General features: G+C 33.7%; 2 protein-coding genes across 2 annotated transcripts; one reads left to right on the plus strand and one right to left on the minus strand.

Annotated features, from left to right (window-relative positions):
- The first annotated feature begins 12433 nt into the window (after positions 1-12433).
- Positions 12434-14323, plus strand: LOC145585953 (uncharacterized). Its single transcript, XM_081642645.1, has one exon. The coding sequence runs from the start codon at positions 12434-12436 to the stop codon at positions 14321-14323; it is 1890 nt and encodes a 629-aa protein (XP_081498771.1).
- Positions 14324-17778: 3455 nt separating this feature from the next.
- Positions 17779-19881, minus strand: LOC145585954 (uncharacterized). Its single transcript, XM_081642646.1, has one exon. It carries the CDS (start codon positions 19879-19881, stop codon positions 17779-17781), a length of 2103 nt encoding a protein of 700 aa, XP_081498772.1.
- Between the last annotated feature and the right edge of the window lie 237 nt (positions 19882-20118).

The raw sequence follows: 20118 nt of genomic DNA on the forward strand, positions 1-20118 counted from the left end.
AGTCACATTTTGATGACATAAAATAATTCTTTATTAGATGATATAATTATTTTGTTACGAGTCATATCTATATCTATACTTTAGTATTTAAAAACTATAACCAAGAAACTAAGAAAGACACATGTCCCCATTCATTCTATTACACTTCTCTAACCATAGTGCCACATGTCATCTTACAATATTAATTTTTTATTACACCATTTTTTTTTTAATTTTTTCATTAAACTTATACTTCATCTTTCATACACACTTCGTCTCTCCCCTTTAATTCAACTTTTTCCTATTCTCTCTTTAATTTTAGCCCTTCCACCTTCTATTTAAGCCTCTTTTTCGATTAAAGTTCCAAAATTTTAATTTATTTAATCATGTTTCCGATTACATATTATACCCTATAATGACTTACTGATATTTCCTCACTTATCTCTCAATACAATTTTTCCGATTACATATTATACCCTATAATGACTTACTGATATTTCCTCACTTATCTCTCAATACAATTTTATATGAATAACCCGTGCATTGCACGGGCCAGAAGGCTGGTTATGAATGATATAGTTACTATTTAATACTTTTTTGACACATTTACTGTTTGAATTATATACATGGTAAATATTATAAGCAGTTTCTAATAATATAATCACTTTTGGATGATATACTTAGGCCCTGTTCACTTCATCTTAAAATAATAATATTCAGCAAAAATAATTCCAGTTCAGTAAAAATAATTCCAGCTCAGTAAAAATAAGTTCTATTCAGTAACAATAATTTAATTGCAATAAAAATAAGTTCAGTTCATTAATAATAATTTAAGTTCAGTAAAAAAAAATTTAGTTCAATAAAAATCAGTAAATTTAAAGATGAAATATAATAGAAAATCAATAAAAAATAATTCCAATCCAGTAAAAATAATTTAAGTTCGGTAAAAATAATTTCAGTTGAGCAAAAAAAATTTTAGTTTAGCAAAATAATTTCAGTTCAGCAAAAATAAGGTAAAGTGAACGAGGCATTACACTTTTAGAATGTTATAATCACTTTTCGTATGAAATAATCATATTTTGATAGATATATAATAGATGGTTGAGTACACATAATAATAAGTTATTGTGTACCAGGTCTATTATAGAATATTTATATATTTATTACACGTATAAAAAAGAGATATAATTAATTTAAGGAGCACCTTAGAAACCATAAAAAGTCAAATGAGGTAAAATATTAGGGACGAAGTACATTGATAAATAAAAAAAATACAAAAGGTCGTTAAAATCAAGAAAAAAAAAGAACGCCTTTTTGATAAAACGGGCTTGATTGGGCCACACCCGTCACAAGTGTCCGCTTTATTCGACGGGAGTAGCACCTTAGCCTTATAAAGTGGACAAAACTTTCTATTTTCTTCAATGTGGGATACACATTCCAATATTTCTCTTCACTTTTTCACTCTTTTAATGTGGGACAACACTTTCACTCATATGTGGATTTGCTCATGGGCTCAACACTTTTACTACATGTATGTTCTAGCACATTCATACATATGTTATATCTTGAAACTATATATGGCAATAAGAGTTATAATCACTTAATTATAAAAGTGATTTTCAACAATTTATTTTATTACAACAGATAACCATGGGAAATGATCAAGCTACAGAAGAATGGCAAAACAAGTGGACTTTGTTCAAAAACAAAGCATTCAAAGATGAAGCAAAGGAATATAATAATGAGATTTTGTTGGAGATTGCTACAGAACTTTTTAACAAGTACCATCATAATCCAATCCTCCTAGACATAGTAGCTGCTCTTTTTTCGTCAAAAAAAACAGCAAAGGAATGGGAATCTTGTCGTGACAAAGTGTTGGAAACTTCGGGAGATGCATCAAAAACCAATCCATTTTACTTTAAACTTAGCAACTATGAACAACTACCCTCAAACATTCAGATGTGTGCGCGGTATTGTTCGTTATTTTCGAAGGATTATACGTTCAATAAGACCGATTTGATACATTTGTGGGCTTCTCAACAAGAGGACTTATTAAGTACAGCAGCAATAAAGTCGGTTGGGGATGAATATTTTGAGGAATTACTGAAAAAAGGGTATTTCTTTGAAATCATTCAAGATGGTACTGGTGACATACTTGGCTACAGGATGCACTATTTGGTGAATGAGTTTCTTAAGGAAATAGCAAAACCCAAGTTTTGTTTAGTTGATGAGTCTACTGCGGAAATCGATACTGCCAGTATTCTGAATTTAAGCTTTCTTGTTGACTCTTTATGGGAAGCACCATCATGGATCCTTAATGCCAAGAAGTTGCAGTCTCTTCTTTTTTTGCCAAGAAATAATTATGAAGATTCTGTAGTACTTTCAAAAATGGATGAAATCTTTACAAGTTTAACATGCTTAGGAGCATTGGATTTGGTAGCAGTGAATTGTGAAAATCTTCCAAGTTCTTTGGGAAAACTGAAGGATTTAAGGTACCTTAGACTCGGCATTTCTCTTGGAAGGATTTCTGAGAGTGTCACAAGGTTGGAAAATTTGAAGATATTGAACCTTCGACACTCTAGTATAATGGTTTTGCCAAGAGACTTTCACATAAATTTACAGCATCTAAGGCGCTTGTATGTTGGAAGTAGATTGATTGACATGCCACCGAAATTTTCGGAATTAAAGTCTCTCAACACATTAGACGAGTTTATAGTCGGAAAAAATAATGGGTTAGATGCGCTAGGTTGCTTGAAGCTTGTTGGGAAGCTAACAGTTCGTTTTGAAAAGAAAAATGTCCATCATGAAGTATTAAAGGATAACAACTCAATAACTGACTTGTCATTGATTTGGTCGCCTTCATATGGAGGACAAACCACAGGTGATGATAGGCATCATTTCCTGCAGCCGCCAACTAGTCTTGAGAGCCTAGCAATTCGCGGTTGGAAGTAAGAAAGGTTCAGTAATTTCCCTATACTCGAGAAGCTTGTTTCTTTGTGTATTGAAGGCTGCAACAATTGCCAAAAATCTACCAAATTTGAGTGGTTTGCCTAATCTGAGGTCCCTTCAACTTTGGGACCTTAAAGCCTTGGAGTACGTAGAGAATGGTGATGATAATTCTGCTTCATACTTCCCATCCTTGAAGTATCTGACGTTGGCTAATTTACAAGAGCTCAAGGGTTGGTCGAGTGGAAAGGAAGAAAAAGAAATCATTTCTAATTGTCTTCAAGTTAGAATAAAAGGTTGCCCTAAGATGATGTCAATGCCCCCAGTTCCAAATCTTAGTTTCTCGAAGCACATAACATCCACAAGACATTGCTGAAATTTTCCTCAACATATTCGGTACCTCCTCGATCAGTCTCCACGATAGAAAATACTTTGGCCGAATGGATAGCGGACGCGCAGTCGTGGTCGCCGCAACCCATTTTGAAAGTGCAGAATCTGGAAATTGTATCTGTTTTTGAACTTGAATCGACTATCTCATTCAGTAATATCATGAAGTCCTTAACAATCAGACAATGCCCAAAGCTGAATAATTTGTTCTTCAGATATAATATGAATTCGCTCCAACAACTTGTGATCCATGATTGCAGTGGGCTGCAGAACATTACTAGTGTACAACATCTTTCTTCCTTACAGAAATTGGAAATCAAGGGTTGTGAAAAGTTGAACTTGGGGCAGGACAACATGAAAAAAGCATGGGAAGGTCTCAATAGCCTCCATACCTTGAAACTCATAGGTATCTCCAACCTGGCATCCCTCGAAAACGGCCTTATGGCCCTTGAAAAACTTGAGGTACTCTCACTCCATTCATTTTATGAATTGAAAACCCTCCCGGAGTGGATTGGGAAACTCAGCCAGCTTCAACGCCTCGCCATTCGAAATTGTCCATACTTAATTGCACTTCCTGAATCACTTGGTGACTTATCTGCTTTACAAGAGCTTCAAATCCAATGTTGCCCACTACTCAAACAAATTCCTGATTCTTTTTCTCGCCTAAACTCTTTACAACAGCTTAAGATTCAACAATGTCCAAAGCTGTTTATAAGATATCAGAATACGAGCGATCCAAACAATCCTCTCAAATCACACACTGATCGCATTTTTTTGGAGTGATGTGATGGCCTTTTGTGTGTTATGCCTTTTATATTCTAATCTTTACTTTGTATTATTGTATAATTCCTTGCCTGAATAAATTTGTTACGTTACTAATCATTCCATCTGTTTTTGTAATATAAAGTCATTATGGGGTGTTTTTATTACATACTTCCTCTATTTTTTTTTAGTTAACACCTTTCTATTATCACGCTTGTCAACGTATGTTTTTAACGATTAATATCTCTAATTATTAACATTGTAAAATTATAAAAAGGTGATATTAATAAAATATAAATTAAAACGATTCAAACAAGATCCCACATGAATATGTTTTATTGTATCTATAAAATACAAAAGCGAATCAAAGCGTGTTTTATTGTGAATAGTGTAAAAGTCAAACGGTGTCAACTAAAAAAAAACGGAGGAAGTATACTCATTTCTACATTTTTTTATATATATTGTTTTATTAAAGTTCTACATTATATGTTCTACCCCTTAGCAACAATGTTAACAAATTTCAATATCACTGTGATCTTACTTAAATTAATTCCAAGCTAAGATAAGTTTATATTTGTTTTAGAAATACATTTGCTATTGAGATTTTTATACATCAAATGACTAAATGAAAAACTACACATCTGTTAAAAATATATTAGAATTTGCAACCTATCTAGCAAGAAGTAACACGTAAATCATGCCTACTGTGTTTACCCTTGTACGATACTATCTATTTTCAATCACAATATCATTGCGCGTACCTATTTAAATCTTTTTTGTTGTGGATTAAGGAACTGCCACTAGCTGCATATGCATATGTTTAAGCTCAGCCAACTTCTACGGGCTAAAATTGAAACTAGTAGCCACCACATCAAACCCCAGCAATGAACATAAATATTTTGTAAATAATTAAGAATAATATTTGGGTAAATGCTGCACTATAATGCTCATGTAAGTATGGTTTATTTATTAGTATGTATCTTACACAAGCCATCTAAAGTATTGAGCTCATGCAGTTGTTTCTGGACTACCACATGATTTTTCAAGCTTCTAGCAGCGGCATTCTAGCATTAAACAAGACCTGGTTCAATACCAAAGTTTAAATGATGAGCAAGTACATCAAAGAAACACTGTAACACTCTGTAGGAAGACTTCAAGTAACAGACTTGGTTATTAGAAAGATTTTGGGTATGTGGATTTATGAGATTTAACTCATTTCCTCATTGTTTTGCAAAACCAGATTAGATATGGTTTTTATGAGTGGCACTCATCAATGTTTAGATGATTAGTGCAAAGACCACAATGTAGGATTATTATGGCAAAGATCGCGCATGGAGTAGGATAAGGGGAATCCATATTGAATTAGCATAGGATAAGAAATCCAGTCGACAATCTCAACAAATGAACATGTAATGCACAATTACCTGCACATATTTTCTATTCTCTAATCTTACTTCAAAATTTTCACTGATTTTTGCTTGTAAAGTGTTCCAAATCCAACATTCACAATATTCTTAGGGCATCTCAATTTAGTCCTCCTTCTCGTATAAGTGAACTGATAACACTAATACTAGAGCCAGAAATTTCTAATTGAGGGGATGACAACTAAATATCGCATAGTTTGACAATTTTTTTAAAAAGTTGAACACATGTTAAGTACAACGAATGTAAATGTTGGCAATGTTAAAGCCATCCAAGCCTATTTTGCAATTGGGCAAAAAAATAAAGACAGAGGATCAGTTGGTTGAATAACTAGATAATGTAACAAATTAGACATATGGCTCTTGGTAATAAATTGCAACTACACTTTTTTCGGTCACACCAATATAAGGTCTATTCCTTTGGTAAAGACCTCCGAATTACTTTTTTCTTTCACAGAAAAAAAAATTATCGAATTAGTAATCTTTATTCTCCATTTTATTCATGCTCCATTAAAAATTCATTCTTGACCACCTTTATCTTTTTAAAAAATGATAACTCCGGCAAGTCATTAATTACTTCATCTTTAATTCATTTAAAAAAATCAATTCATTCCTTACTACGTACTTCAGGAACTATACTTTAATTTACAGTGTAAAGCTTAGGAAAGTAAATTGTTCAAAAAAGTTAAACAGTAAGGTACATTTCTTTTTGAAAATATTACTTGGGCAATTGTTACTCATTACTACTATTGGACACGTACTTCATGTTTCATTGAATTCATTACTTAACACATACTTCAGGATCTGATACTGTAATTTACATGGGAAAGCTTAGGAAAGTTGATTGTTCATCAAAGTTAAACTGTAAGATACACACTTCTTCTTGAAAAGATAACTTGGGCAATTCAAGTTATTTATTACTTATATACGACACGTACTTCATATTTCATGGAATTCATTACTTAACACATACTTCAAGAACTAATACTTTAATTTACTATGAAAAGCTTAGGAATAAAGTTTTGTTCATCTAAGTTAAATAGTAAGTTACAGTTCTTTTTGAAAAGATAACTTGGTCAATTCAATTTATAAATTACTCCGTACTACTATACCACACGTACTTCATGTTTCATTGAATTCATTACTTAACACGTACTTCAGGAACTAATACTTTAATTTACAGTGGAAAAGCTTAGGAAAGTTGTTCAATTCATCAAAGCTAAACGGTAAGTTTCGCTCATGTCATTGGATAAGTAATCTTAATTCTCTGATTACATAATGCTACATTTAAATTTTTTTCTTGAAAATTACTTTATGTTTCACTCAATTCTTTGCTTACCAGTTACTCAAGGAACTACTCCGTTATACTTTAATTTACAGTGGAAAAGCAAGGAATTTTATTTATTTTTTATTTATTTTTATTTTTTTTATCAAAGTTAAACAGTAAGTTACACTAAAGTTGGATAGGTAATTTTAGCTCTCCGATTCATTTACTTCATGCTATATTCAAATTTATTCTTGAAAACTTTTATTTATCCTTTTTTGAAAGATAACTTGGGCAAGCTTTTAATTACGTCGTGTTTCATTCAATTCTTTGCTTATCATGTACTTCAAGAACTAATACTTTAATTTACAGTAGAAAAGTTGTTCATCATCAAATCATCATGCAGTCAGTTTCTTGGTTATACTAAAGCGGTTGAGTGATTGTTACCTTCACTTCATGCTGGAACATAAAGGCAAAGTATCAAAATTTAGACTTTTTTTTGTTTTGTTCCTATCAATCTTTTGCTACTGAACTTCTTAGCCCTAAGCTTTTCTGACAAATTAGAGAGGAAGAGTGAATAGAATGGCTTGATTATTATTCATCAATAGGTAGAGTATTTATACAAAACCTAAGAACATAAGATAGAAAACAATCTTCCTAAAAGATAAACTTAAATAATATCTTAACATATAATAAACCTAAATATATTATTCTCCTAATAAGATCAATACGGAAAATATATCACACATATATTTTCCGATATTATCTCTAACACCCTCCCGCAATCGTAACGGCAGTAACACGAACGTTGCGATTGGAAATTCTTCAAATTGTTGAAGCCGAGATGCACACTCTTGTGATGTCGCCTTCAATTTTTTTTCTTTTCTTCAATGATGAGAACGTTCATCTTTTCGAACTCATCTGTCATCAATCAAACAGGAACGTCATTCTTTTCGAACCTGCAAATATAACAATTTTTGGTTTTTCCAGAGCAAAACCGAGCTCCAATCAAATATTGGTTTTTCAGAGTAAACCACACTCAAATTTCTTATTGGTCTTTCAGAGTAAACCACACTCAAATTTCTCATTGGTCTTTCAGAGTAAACCATACTCAAATTTCTTATTGGTTTTTCAGAGTAAACCACACTCAAATCTAAAGGAGCAAAATCATGCTCGAATAAACTCACAAAAAAGAAAAAAATTGCACAGCGGAATTTTTGGGTAAAATTTATGAATCCCGCCGGTGAGTTTAATTTTCTAACCCACCGGCAGGGGGAATTTTTGTGAAGTATCCCAAGATCTAACCTGCTCTTGATACCATGACAAATTAGAGAGGAAGAGTGAATAGAATGGCTTGATTATTATTCATCAATAGGTAGAGTATTTATACAAAACCTAAGAACATAAGATAGAAAACAATCTTCCTAAAAGATAAACTTAAATAATATCTTAACATATAATAAACCTAAATATATTATTCTCCTAATAAGATCAATACGGAAAATATATCACACATATATTTTCCGATATTATCTCTAACATTTTCCCTTAGCTTCAATGAGAATATGAGATTGATCAAGGGCTGGTTAGTGACACGGCTAAGGGTGGGACTACCATGTCACCAGTGGTCATGCATGGGTTTAACTATGATAGTACATACGTAAATAATTCCCCAACATTTTATAATAAAGATCTAGCTTTTAATTGTTTTTGGTGAACAATTAAGATCTTACTTTTGAAACAATGTAATTAAATTTAAATATATTACTATAATTAGGATTTACATCTTTCTTCATAAATTTTATATTTTATTTTTGGTGTCTAGAGAGTCATCAAAAGGGCAGTTGATAAGAATCGATTTCAAAATCCCCTAAAGAGCTCAAGTTTTTTTACAGCATAATATAATTTGTTGCCTCATTTCCAATAGAGTTGCTATGACACGACAAAACAACATGATCGAAACTGACTCGACATGAATACGAAGTTACTAATATATAGAAAACAAGAAGTAGACATAATACAACATGGGGTAATTTTTTAAGGTCACATGAGAGGTCAACGTCGGAGAAATAAGTCAATTATTGTCGGTTTTCGACCTTAAGGTCCCCAAAACAATAAAATCAACTTATAAGGTCCTTTTAGTCCACTTTAAACATATAAGGTTATTTCAGACAAAATATTGAAAATATATGTTCCTTCTAGACAAATTTTCCTAACTTTTAAAAAGTTAAATCTTATCGAATTTAATCACATCCAAAATTAGATTTTGAATTTTGATAGTTTGAATTACAATATCAAATTTGAATTTAAATAAACTACCATTTTTGGGCCAAAAGATCCGTAATTTTTATAACACAAAGACACAGGTTTATAACATAATGATGAAAATACTCTCTATGTCTTTCACCACCCATGCATGTATGCCAATATAAAATTTTAAGAAGGATGAGAGTTTGGTCCATATACAGGGCTTAGGAGCTTCTATACTAAAACCAATTGACAATAGTAGGAGTTACTCCTCTACCTTATAAATTGGAACCACCTCTTCTCTTTCTCCAATGTGGGACACTCACTAGTGGGCTACAATGGTTTTCAACGCATATAAATTGCTCACACTACTAATCAAAGTGAATTAGGTGAATAGTGTATAAAAATCAAAACATTTCATTTAAAGAACAAAACTTTTTGCTAATATTGAACACCCTTACTTAAGTTGCTTGATTAAAGTCATATACTCCATCCGCCCTAGAATATCTGACATAACAAACATTGCACATACACATGCTTGACAATTCGCTAGCTTGACTTTATTTTATGTAATTAAATATTAATAAAAATTAATTTAAAAAGGAAATTTTTTTAAAATAATCTCAACTTTCGCTCATTCGCTCAAAATACTCTCAACTTTGGATTATTTTTAAATAATCCGAACTTTGGGGGGCATCACTCAAAATGATCCCAAGTGAACTTTAACTTGTTAAAAAGGTAATTTTTTTTTTGGCTTTGACAACACGTGTCATCACGTGATTTGGTTGAAAATTTAAAAAAATTAATAAAATTAAAAAAAAATAAAATAAACTAACAACCAGCCCAAACCCACGACAACCACCACTGGAAACCTTCTCCACCGCCCAGCCCACGTACCCCACCCACCCCTCCCCCCAACGCCGCGTCTAGTCACCCCTTCCCCTCACCGATGCTGACGCCAGCTATGCCCTCCTCTACCCCCTAAGTTTCCTAAACCCTAAACCCTAAAACCACCATTACCAACAACCCACAAACCGTAAAAAAAAGCCCAGTCTCGCCGCACAAACACCACAATCGGCCCTCCCCTACCCTCGAAACTCTGGTCACTAGGGTTTCGAGGGTGGGGGAGGGCCTATTGTGGTGTTTGTGCTATGGGGCTGGGCGTTTTTATGGGTTTGGGGCTGTATAAAGGGGTTTTTGGGTCGGTATTTGGTGATTTAGGGGTACTAGCAAGAAGCGACGACGCCGAAATGCTGGAGGAAGGGTCTGGGCGACGGGGATTCTAGGCATCATGCCGGGAACGGTCTGGTGGTAGGGACGGTGGTTGTGGGTGGGCTGGGTTTTTGTTTAATTTTTTTCCAGTCATTCACGTGGTGACACGTGTTACCTCAACCTGCTATAACAGGTTGGTGAACAGTTGGGATCATTTTGTGCAAATGACTCCCAAAGCTGGGATTATTTTGAGCGAATGAGCAAAAGTTGAGATTATTTTTAACAATTTTTCCTTTTAAAAATTATATTATGAAACTTTATATTAATACCTATCTAACAACATATATTAGATAAAATATGTTTTTATTATGTTAGTAAATAATTATAGTCAAAATTAATATATACGTAAATATTGAAAAAAGTCATATATGAGAATATGAATTCATGTTTTACAGTTTCACACTAAGTTGCTTCCTCTGTTTTTTAATAGTTGCAACATATCTTTTATCACACTTTTCAAGGAGGTGATTAGACTAGGTATTCAAATTATTTAAGCTATGAAATTTTAACCGTAACAACTTATCCCTTTCTTCTTATCGGTGGTAAAAATTTGTGATTTAATTTATTCGTTTACTTATTCTAATATCTCCCTTAAAATACATGCCAAAGAGGTGTGTTGCAAGTAAATAAAAACGGAGGAAGTATTAATTTTGTCTATTAAAAAAAAAGTAAATAATTTTGTGATTTCTAGTCTTCTTGTTCAAAAAATGTCTACCCATTTTGGGCCTTGTTTTCAAACTGGGTTCTCAAGCCTAGCAAAGCTCAAGTCAATGCCATTATGCCAATGATAAGTCCAATGGTAAACAAACATAGAAAATCGCAAATTAATTGACATTGATATACAAAAATTGAAAGCGGGCAGTGGGGCAAACTAAAGTCGAAACAGGAGGAGTACGAAACAATTGTATTTTTTTCACGACATCAGTCAGACACTCAGACATCTTTAACTTTAGTAAAGAACGAAAAAAGTGATTTGTCCATTGTAATTTCTTGTATTCTATCTTCCTTTGCCAAAATAAAGGTATACACGGTATATATTTATCTTTTGGTTGATTTTATGCCTTTTGCTTTAATTTCTATGTCATGTTCCAAATCTAAATCTAAATCCCTTTCACTCAAAAAAAAATAATAAATAAATATAATTTAAAAACTACCTTAACTGGCAATGTGTAGTTCGTGCAGGCGGATGCACGATTCGCATGGTGCATCCCTTTAAAAAAAAAAGCGGAAAGAACATTGCATAGAAATATAAAGAACATTTAGTTTAAGTGAAAAAAACATATTATAAAATTGTAAAGAACATTGTATACAAATGTAAAGAATATCCAGTTAAAATGAAAAGAACATGTTATAAAATTGTAAAGAACATAAGATGCTGTTAAAAAATGTTCTTTATGTTCATGTTTTTTGATTGTGAGTATAATGTTCTTTTATTTGTAATATAATGTTAATTATTTATTTTGAAATGTTCTTTGAATTTTGTCTTTAGATTATGGTGGTACAATTGCATAAAAATAATGTTCATTACATTATATATCATTAGAGGTGATCAAAAATTCGGGTCGGGCCTTAGCATAATATCTCGTGTCCAAACCCGGAAAATGTAGCGGGATTTTCGGTTTTTTCGGGACGAATTTGGATTATTAACTAAAAAAACATCTTTAGGCTTGTCCAAACCCACCCTATTTTCGGGTCGGATTGGGCCGGGCCGAAATTGATCACCTCTAATTATCATGTTCTTTATTAAAATTACGGAGGTTCTTTAGATATGTATAAAAAAACATAAAGTTAGATGTTTTTTTTTTTCCAAAATAGCTATATGTTTTTTTCAAAATAACTATATATTCATTACAATACAGCTATATATGATGTCCTTTATGAATAGCTATATGTTCTTTACAAAACTACTGTATATTTTTTAGTGAACAATAAAATGTTCATTCCGCTTTTTTTAAAAGAAAACGGATGCGCCTCTATGGAAAAAATTTCATTATTTGATTGTCTTTTTTGCACGTTGTGTGTTTATATTCACAAGAATCACAACAACTTTGTTTTTTTTCAAAAAAAAAAAAAAAAAATCACAGCCAAATTAGAAACTAGATAACTACAATTTTTTTTTTGTCTAGTTTAATACAGTTCTAGACCAAATCCATCTATGTCGTCGACGTCGAATTCCTTGGCAAATGAAGAAATACCGACTGATCGTCTTAGTTTTCTAATCAAATGTGGTTCGAGTCTAGCAGCCCTACGCCGTAAGTTGAACCAGAGAAACACTAAGAAGGTTAATATAATTGATAATAGGAACATTGTTGACGAAATCGAAAGATTGAAAGAAGAAGTGAAAACTGCCAAAGAAAGCCTAATACCACCTTCATACTCCTTGGATAAGAGGGGTGGGGATAAAGTCATTGAAAAATTTGAAGGTATTTTTGATGACTTGATTGCTGTTGACGGTGAAAATGAGGAACGTTACAAGGAGCTACGAGAGGAGCTTAAAGAGATGAAGGATAATCGCGGTCTTAATATCGATTCTCAAAAGCAGACCTCTGGCGGTACCAACGGTGATGCGTTGTCGTATTCGTCTCAAGTACTGCCTTTTGGTGACAATTTTGAGGAAGCTTTTATAAAGCTTCCTCCCATACAGAATGAGCGCCTATTATTTTGCAGCCCATTGGCGGAACTGTACACTAGGGAGGAATTCTTAATCCCGCAGAATGTGGGGATAAGCAAAGGAGTGTTGATAAATTGGTTGATTGGGATAAAAATTATAGATGATCCCTTGGAGGGAGAGCAATTTATAGCAGAGCTTTTAGCAGACCCGTCTTTCAACCTGATGTGTGATTACAGAAGCAGCAGAATTATAATAAGCCCAGACTTCGCCAGAAGCTTGGCATCACTACAACCACGGCTTCGTGAGGAACATCTGGTGTTGAAAGGCAGAGGTAGAGTAAATATTCAAACATGGGACAACAAAACGTTTAGTACATGGTTTGAACCTGAAGATGGTGAATCAAGTATTTCTGTGTTTTTGATCACGATCAACAAAAGGACATATAGGCTAAATGAGGGGCAGATGATAAAAGGATATGGGAAAAAGACGCTTGTGGTGGCACACTTCGGTAATTTTCACAGTGGCATGGACTATGTCGTTGCAGATGACACCTTTTTAAGTGCATTTGATGGATATTTGAAGGAAGTGAAAAATCTTTTGTTTCTGAGCCTAAGAGGGATATCGAGAATTCAGGAGCTGCCACGCTCGGTTTGCGAGGTTAGCGAGCTCAAGGTATTGGATCTCAGATCATGTCAAGACTTGAAGTCTCTTCCCAACGATATTGGGAGGTTAATCAAGCTTGTATGTTTGGACTTATCCGAGTGCTATCAGCTGAATCATATTCCCATGGGAATCGCCTTATTGACGAACCTTAGAGTCCTACTGGGGTTCATAATTGTTACTGATAATCTGCAGCAGCCTAAAGATCCAATGCATCGATCTGCTGAATTGGACGATTTAAAACATTTGACAAGGCTCATCAAGTTAACCATTCGCACTAGACGAATGAGCTTTCCAACAAACGAAGATCTCCAGACTCTCAACTCAATGCAGGAGCTCAGGAAATTGAAAGTTGCCTGGGTTAAAAGCTTTGTCATCGTCCAATCAACCACTACAGCAGACGCGCCAAGCGAGATATGTCTTGACACACAGAAACTCCCACAAACCTTAGAGAAACTCGAGCTCCAGGCTGTTCCTGACACCACAGCTTCACAACTGCTAGAGTTAATTAGTAGTAACAGAAGCCATAACCGTCGTCTCAAAAAGCTCTACATCAGAGGAGGTAATCTTCAAAAGTTGTATCCGGACCAACATTGCTTCCCTCAAGTAAAGATATTGCATCTTCGATATTTGCATCAACTACATATGAAATGGAATGATTTCCAGCTTTCATTTCCAAACTTGAGCTACCTTCATATAGCTGAATGTCCCAATCTTATCCTCTTCCCATGCAACGAAAAGGGTGAGTGGATTCAATCGGAGTCATCTTGGTAATCAAAAGGTAAATACTTTTTTTCATTCCATATTATCGCAATGCTTGTTGACTTGTTGTTGCTTTTCGATGACCGGTAATTTCTCTCTATAAATCAATATAGGTTGTCGCAAAAATCTGTCGCTATATAAGGCTTTTCATATGTTAAAATAGCTACTCGTAATTCTTATGCTTGAATTATTGTTTTAATAATAATTTTCATACCGGTCAAATTTCAAAAGATGTAAACAAAGCATTTATTACGGAACGAAAGAAGTAATCGATAATTATATACTTCGTATATATCAAAATTCTCAATATAGGATGAAATAAATGTGGCTTAGGGGCCTACGGAGTTCCTTCCATTGATTGTATGGGTCCTCGTCGCCTCGTTGGTCATCTATCTTTCTTCTTTCGATTGATGTAATTCATTTTGTTAATTCTTTTCTTATACACGTATTATTTTTGTGTTACTGTATTTTGCCTTGCTTTGGTTTGAACCTGTTACAAATATTCTTATAACGATATTGTAATAATTAAATTTAATATATTGTCTTCGGTTTTGGGCCGGGAATTCCTAATCATTTCAATTTTTAACAAATATATTAGAGGGCAATTTTGTAAATATATTAACTTTTTTTTTTTTTAAAAAAAGCATATTAACTTTTTTTAACAAAATATAGAGTTGAAAAAAACAATTGTCATTATATAAATATATAATCAAGAATCTCGAGTAATGTGATCTGTCAACGATCAGTAGATGTAATTTTTAACATATAATTAATATGCACTATCTCCATTTTACTGAGTGTTAATTAATTACTATAGTTACGAAAATTAAGGAAAAGTAAAAATAGGACCATATAATATGAGTACTTTTTTTATTAAAGATAAAATAAAATTGGGCCTACAAAGTGGGGTTGTGGTCTCGTGAACAATAAAAAAAAATAAAAAATTATATAATAAAAAAATAAAGTAAACGTGAGTAAAACTTAAAAAAAAAATCCATGAAAACGTAAGGTGGTTAAGATTTAATTAGGAAAACAGAGACAACGCGTTTTGTGTGCTATTGGCCACACCAAGTGATAGTTGTAAGAAAATAAAGTAAGTTCTATAACACTAACGAATCGAGTAACCGTTGTAACACTAACCAAGTAACTCTTATAACACTAACGAATTAACCAATGAAGATTGATTGTATTGTGTGGCTAGCCACATATAAGGAATTTGTGAGAAGAAGGTAGTATATGTGACAAATTAGAGAGAAATAGAAAAGAATGGCTTGTCTATTATTCATCAATAGGTAGAGTATTTATACAAAATCGACGTTCATAAGATAGGAAACAATATTCCTAAAAGATATACTACCATAATTCTCCTAATAAGATTAATACGGAAAATATATCACACGTATATTTTCCGATATCTCATATCTCTAGCACCCTCCCGCAATCGTAACAGCAGTAACACGAACGTTGCGATTGGAAATTCTTCAATTTGTTCGAAGTATTTTCTTTCTTCAATGATGAGAACATATCTTTTCGAACTCATCAGTCATCAATCAAGCAGGAACGTCATTCTTTTCGAACTTGCAAATATAACAATTTTTGGTTTTTCTAGAGCAAAACCGAGCTCCAATCAAATTTCTTATTGGTTTTCAGAGTAAACCACACTCAAATTTCTTATTAGTTTTTCAGAGCAAACCACACTCAAATTTCTTATTGGTTTTTCAGAATAAAACCAAACTCATGTCCAAAGGAGCAAAATTATGCTCGAATCAACGCACAAACCTTGTCTCATGACACAAAAAGAAACAATTTCTTGAGAGGCTTTTTTGTTTAAATCAAATAACCGTCAAAGTTAAGACCTTAATTCAATCACTCTCGTCAACTACAAAAACCCACAAAAAAAAATTCCTCCCGTGATTTAAATGGAAGCATCATAAACCACATGCAACTAATCAAACCTTACACGTGATTAGTATTAAAAATATATATATATATATAAATTATGGCTATCCCACCGGTGGGTCCGGCGCGTTTAATATTCTAACCCACCGGCATGGGGAAAATTTTTTAAACACTCCCAAGAGCTAACCTGCTCTTGATACCATGACAAATTAGAAAGAAATAGAATAGAATGGCTTGTCATTATTCATCAATAGATAGAGTATTTATACAAAACCTACGCTCATAAGATAGGAAACAATATTCCTAAAAGATATACTACCATAATCATAAATCCTAAAGATATATTCTCTAAATAATATCTTAACATAAAATAAACCTAAATATATTATTCTCCTAATAAGATCAATACGGAAAATATATCACACATATATTTTCCGATATCTCATATCTCTAACAATATCATATTACAATATTTGTTCCACATTATAACAATATACATATTAAATATTCAGGGATTTAAGAATGGCCACACGGTATGGTCATATTTATTGGTTTATAAGAGTGATTATTACCTATTTGTATTAGTAACCTCTTTTATTCATAAAAGTAACCCTTTTCTAATAGAGGTAACCCAAATTTATTATATATGAGTAATATCAAGTAATTTAAAAAAAAAATAAGTAACCCCTATCTTTTCATTTGAATAATTCTTTTTTTTAATTTGTTTTAATAAATGAAAGAATAATTCCATTGATTTTATAGAGTAACCCCATTTTCTCGTTAATGTAACTCACGTACATTAAGGTAATCTCATTGGCTCTCCACTTTAACCCCTGTTATTTATTTAATTACTTTATATATGAAATGGTCACACCATGTGGCTACCAACGTATAGGAAGTTGCATGCATGCGCATTCTGTATACTCCCTCCGTCTCCTAATGTAAAGCTTCTTTTAGAATTTGTGGGAATTAAGAAAGTTGTAAATTCTTTAAAACTAATGACTCAAAGTATATATGTGCATGTGGGATTAAAGAGAGATAGAGAGAAAAACATAGTTGAGAATAATCAAAGAGCTAGAGAAAGAAAGTGTTGAAAATTGATGTTAAAAGTGCAAAAAAGTAAAGGAAAGAAGTGACAATTTATCGAAAAGAGGGTAATAATATCTAAAAATACAACCTTTAAATAGAAAGAGACATTGTATTTTAGTTTACCCAAAAAGGAAATGAGGCTTTGTATTAGAAAACGGGGTAAGTAATATATATCCCGTGCAACAACCGCTCGAAATTTTCATGGATTAAAAAGCATTTAATTAGACATTATTACAAACTAGAATCTGATAAAATATTTCTGCCTCATTCCTAATATAACTTAAACGAGTATTGAATTAGAGCTAGCAACTAAATCGAAGGCATAATATCACTTATATTAGAAGATTGTATATAAATCCTCAATATATCATTATCAATTTATTTAGCAATGTCAATGTCTCAAAGGTAATAGAAAATCAAGCAATAAATTAAAAAACAAACACTTATTTTTGCTACAAACATATGCGTGAGTACAAATATCACTTGCCAATGATCAGTTTAGCAGAACGGAGGCCTCGAAATTCAGGAACCGGGAGGCGAAAACCAAGATGACTCATGAAGAGCCACACAATTGTTATGAGCTCTCCACCTTTGCTTAAATTAGCGAAGTTGTATCTAGGCGAAGATCGAATGGCGGCGTAACACAACATTTCCACCCAAACTTTGCTTATTATCTCCCATTTCTTGTCTCCAAGCATCATCAGTTGCTTAGCTAAGCAAATCGCTTCATCAAACACAGATTGGCTGTCGTTGGATTTGGATACCGCGGCTGCAATTCTATCATCCAACTTTTTTCTAGCCACATACTCACAAAACTCTTTCATTTTATCTTCTTTAGTTGTACTTGATAACAATGCTTTAATATAAACGTCGATTATATCATTTTCTGTTCTACTAAAATGAACATCAGACCTACTCACCAACTGGGGCACCAGTTCTTGGCGTCGTAGTATAATGTAAACCATGTAGTCCGAGAGTTGTTTACTAAGTCCACAATGTAGCTCGCGCTTCTCCTTGTAGTCGGGAGACTCCATCCAGTAGCAAATATCAGTAGCGAGGTGCCAAGTCAGCAAGCTTTCACTATAATCTTCGATATCAGTAGTCCAAGGACGCAAGTACTCGGAAACGAGGCAGTATTCTTCGTCCAATACCAAATTACCTCTAGCTGAACATAATTCTTCCATGTCTTGTTTCTGTCCTCTTACTAGCTTGGCTTTCCGTTGAAGTTCTCCGAAGATGAACTTGAGATAAGAATGCTTGATTGGACTTTTTTCCACGTATATCAAGTCAATCAAGCAATCTTTGATCCTCTGTATAAAAATTAATTTGAGGAATTGAAGGGTGGTTTTCCGCCTGAAGCTCCATTTCAATAAATTGTAGCTTGAGGTGGATTGACACCACCTTTTAGCACAAGTGTCTCGACTGCGAATTGACCACCTAAGCAACACTGATAAAACATATTCAAGATGTCTTGATGGGTTGGTAGCCTTTAGTTTGGTCACTATGATAATGAACCAATGGGAACGTAAGAACCTAAGAAAGGAGACTATGTCTAGAAACATGGCACCCCCAAGTAAGGCAAAGGTCACTCCAACATCAATGGGTTTGTACTTATGACTACGAATAGTAAAGAAGAACAAGTAGGAAGCTGTGACTAATGAAATGAAGCAAAAAAGACGCAAAATACCTCGCTTCTTGTTCACCAAAAACACCTTTGTATGCAAGACATCATAAATCAAATTGAGCTCAGTCATTATGATTCTGATGCCTATAAGGATAGGTTGCTTGAGTAAGAATTCATCAACAAGCTTGTGATCATCCTTTAATCTTGAGACATCGTCAGCCAGAATGCTTTTAAAGTTTTCATAAAGGCTATTGGCATGATTGACAATATCATCAATATTGGCCTCATCGATGCGATTGGAGTGATCATCAGATTCATCAATGTCATCGACATTATTGTCTCTTTTCTCACTAGGACCATATTCAACTTTGAATGTTGAGGGAATACGAGCAGTTTCAGCAGAGTAATACTCATCAGCCCACCTATTGAAAGAAGTTTTTTGTTCTTCCCTAGCTAGGGAGGCTCTAATACCTTCCCTGCTAGCAAAGTACAAAGCACATGTTCGTTCACCATATTTAATAAACCCGTCTATAAACATCAAGGCCATGGGAAGCCATAGTCGGTTATGTCTACCAGGACTTACAGACAAGCCAAAGACATAAACAGTGACCGCCGTTTGGGTGGCCAGTTGAAGGGCATGACGATGCCACAACTCGTTGTCTTCGAGAGCCAGAGCAGTGATTGTGTCTGGGCCACCAAGATGCAGAAGAAGAAAAGGTGCCCAAAACGCTAGGATGTCTGATCTCGGATCACTGTCTATTTGGGGGCTGCGACTGATCAATCCAATGATTAAGAGCGCGACCGAATCAGCACACAAATAAAGTAGCCACAGGGACTTCAATAGAAGTCCGTTTGCGCTGCTTTTTCTCCGGGGTGCAAGAAATGCAAGTAATGCCTGGATAACCAAACTTATGAGCATCAACACCGGGACTTCCAGCATTTTCCATGTATGCTTCATCTTCTTCCCAGGATTTTCCAAATCCCACTACTTCAAGTACGGTGTATACTACGGATGGTATGGTACTATGGTAGTAGACTAGTAGTTAGAGCTTTGTTTTAGCTGATATGTGCTATGGTACTACGCTAATTAAGTGTTGCTAATTAAGTGGAAGTGTTGTGTATGTGTGGGATGAGTGCTACAGAAATATTAAATTGAACTCCTATATACCTTAAGTTCGTTAGGTCCTTTTCTTTT

The sequence above is a fragment of the Chenopodium album genome, chromosome 16, assembly GCF_948465745.1.
Source record: "Chenopodium album chromosome 16, dcCheAlbu1.1, whole genome shotgun sequence".
Lineage (NCBI taxonomy): Eukaryota > Viridiplantae > Streptophyta > Magnoliopsida > Caryophyllales > Amaranthaceae > Chenopodium > Chenopodium album.

Excerpts from the sequence above, each read along its gene's own strand:
- LOC145585954 (XM_081642646.1), bottom strand. The coding sequence starts at position 19,881 with ATGAAGCATACATGGAAAATGCTGGAAGTCCCGGTGTTGATGCTCATA.
- LOC145585953 (XM_081642645.1), top strand. The coding sequence starts at position 12,434 with ATGTCGTCGACGTCGAATTCCTTGGCAAATGAAGAAATACCGACTGAT.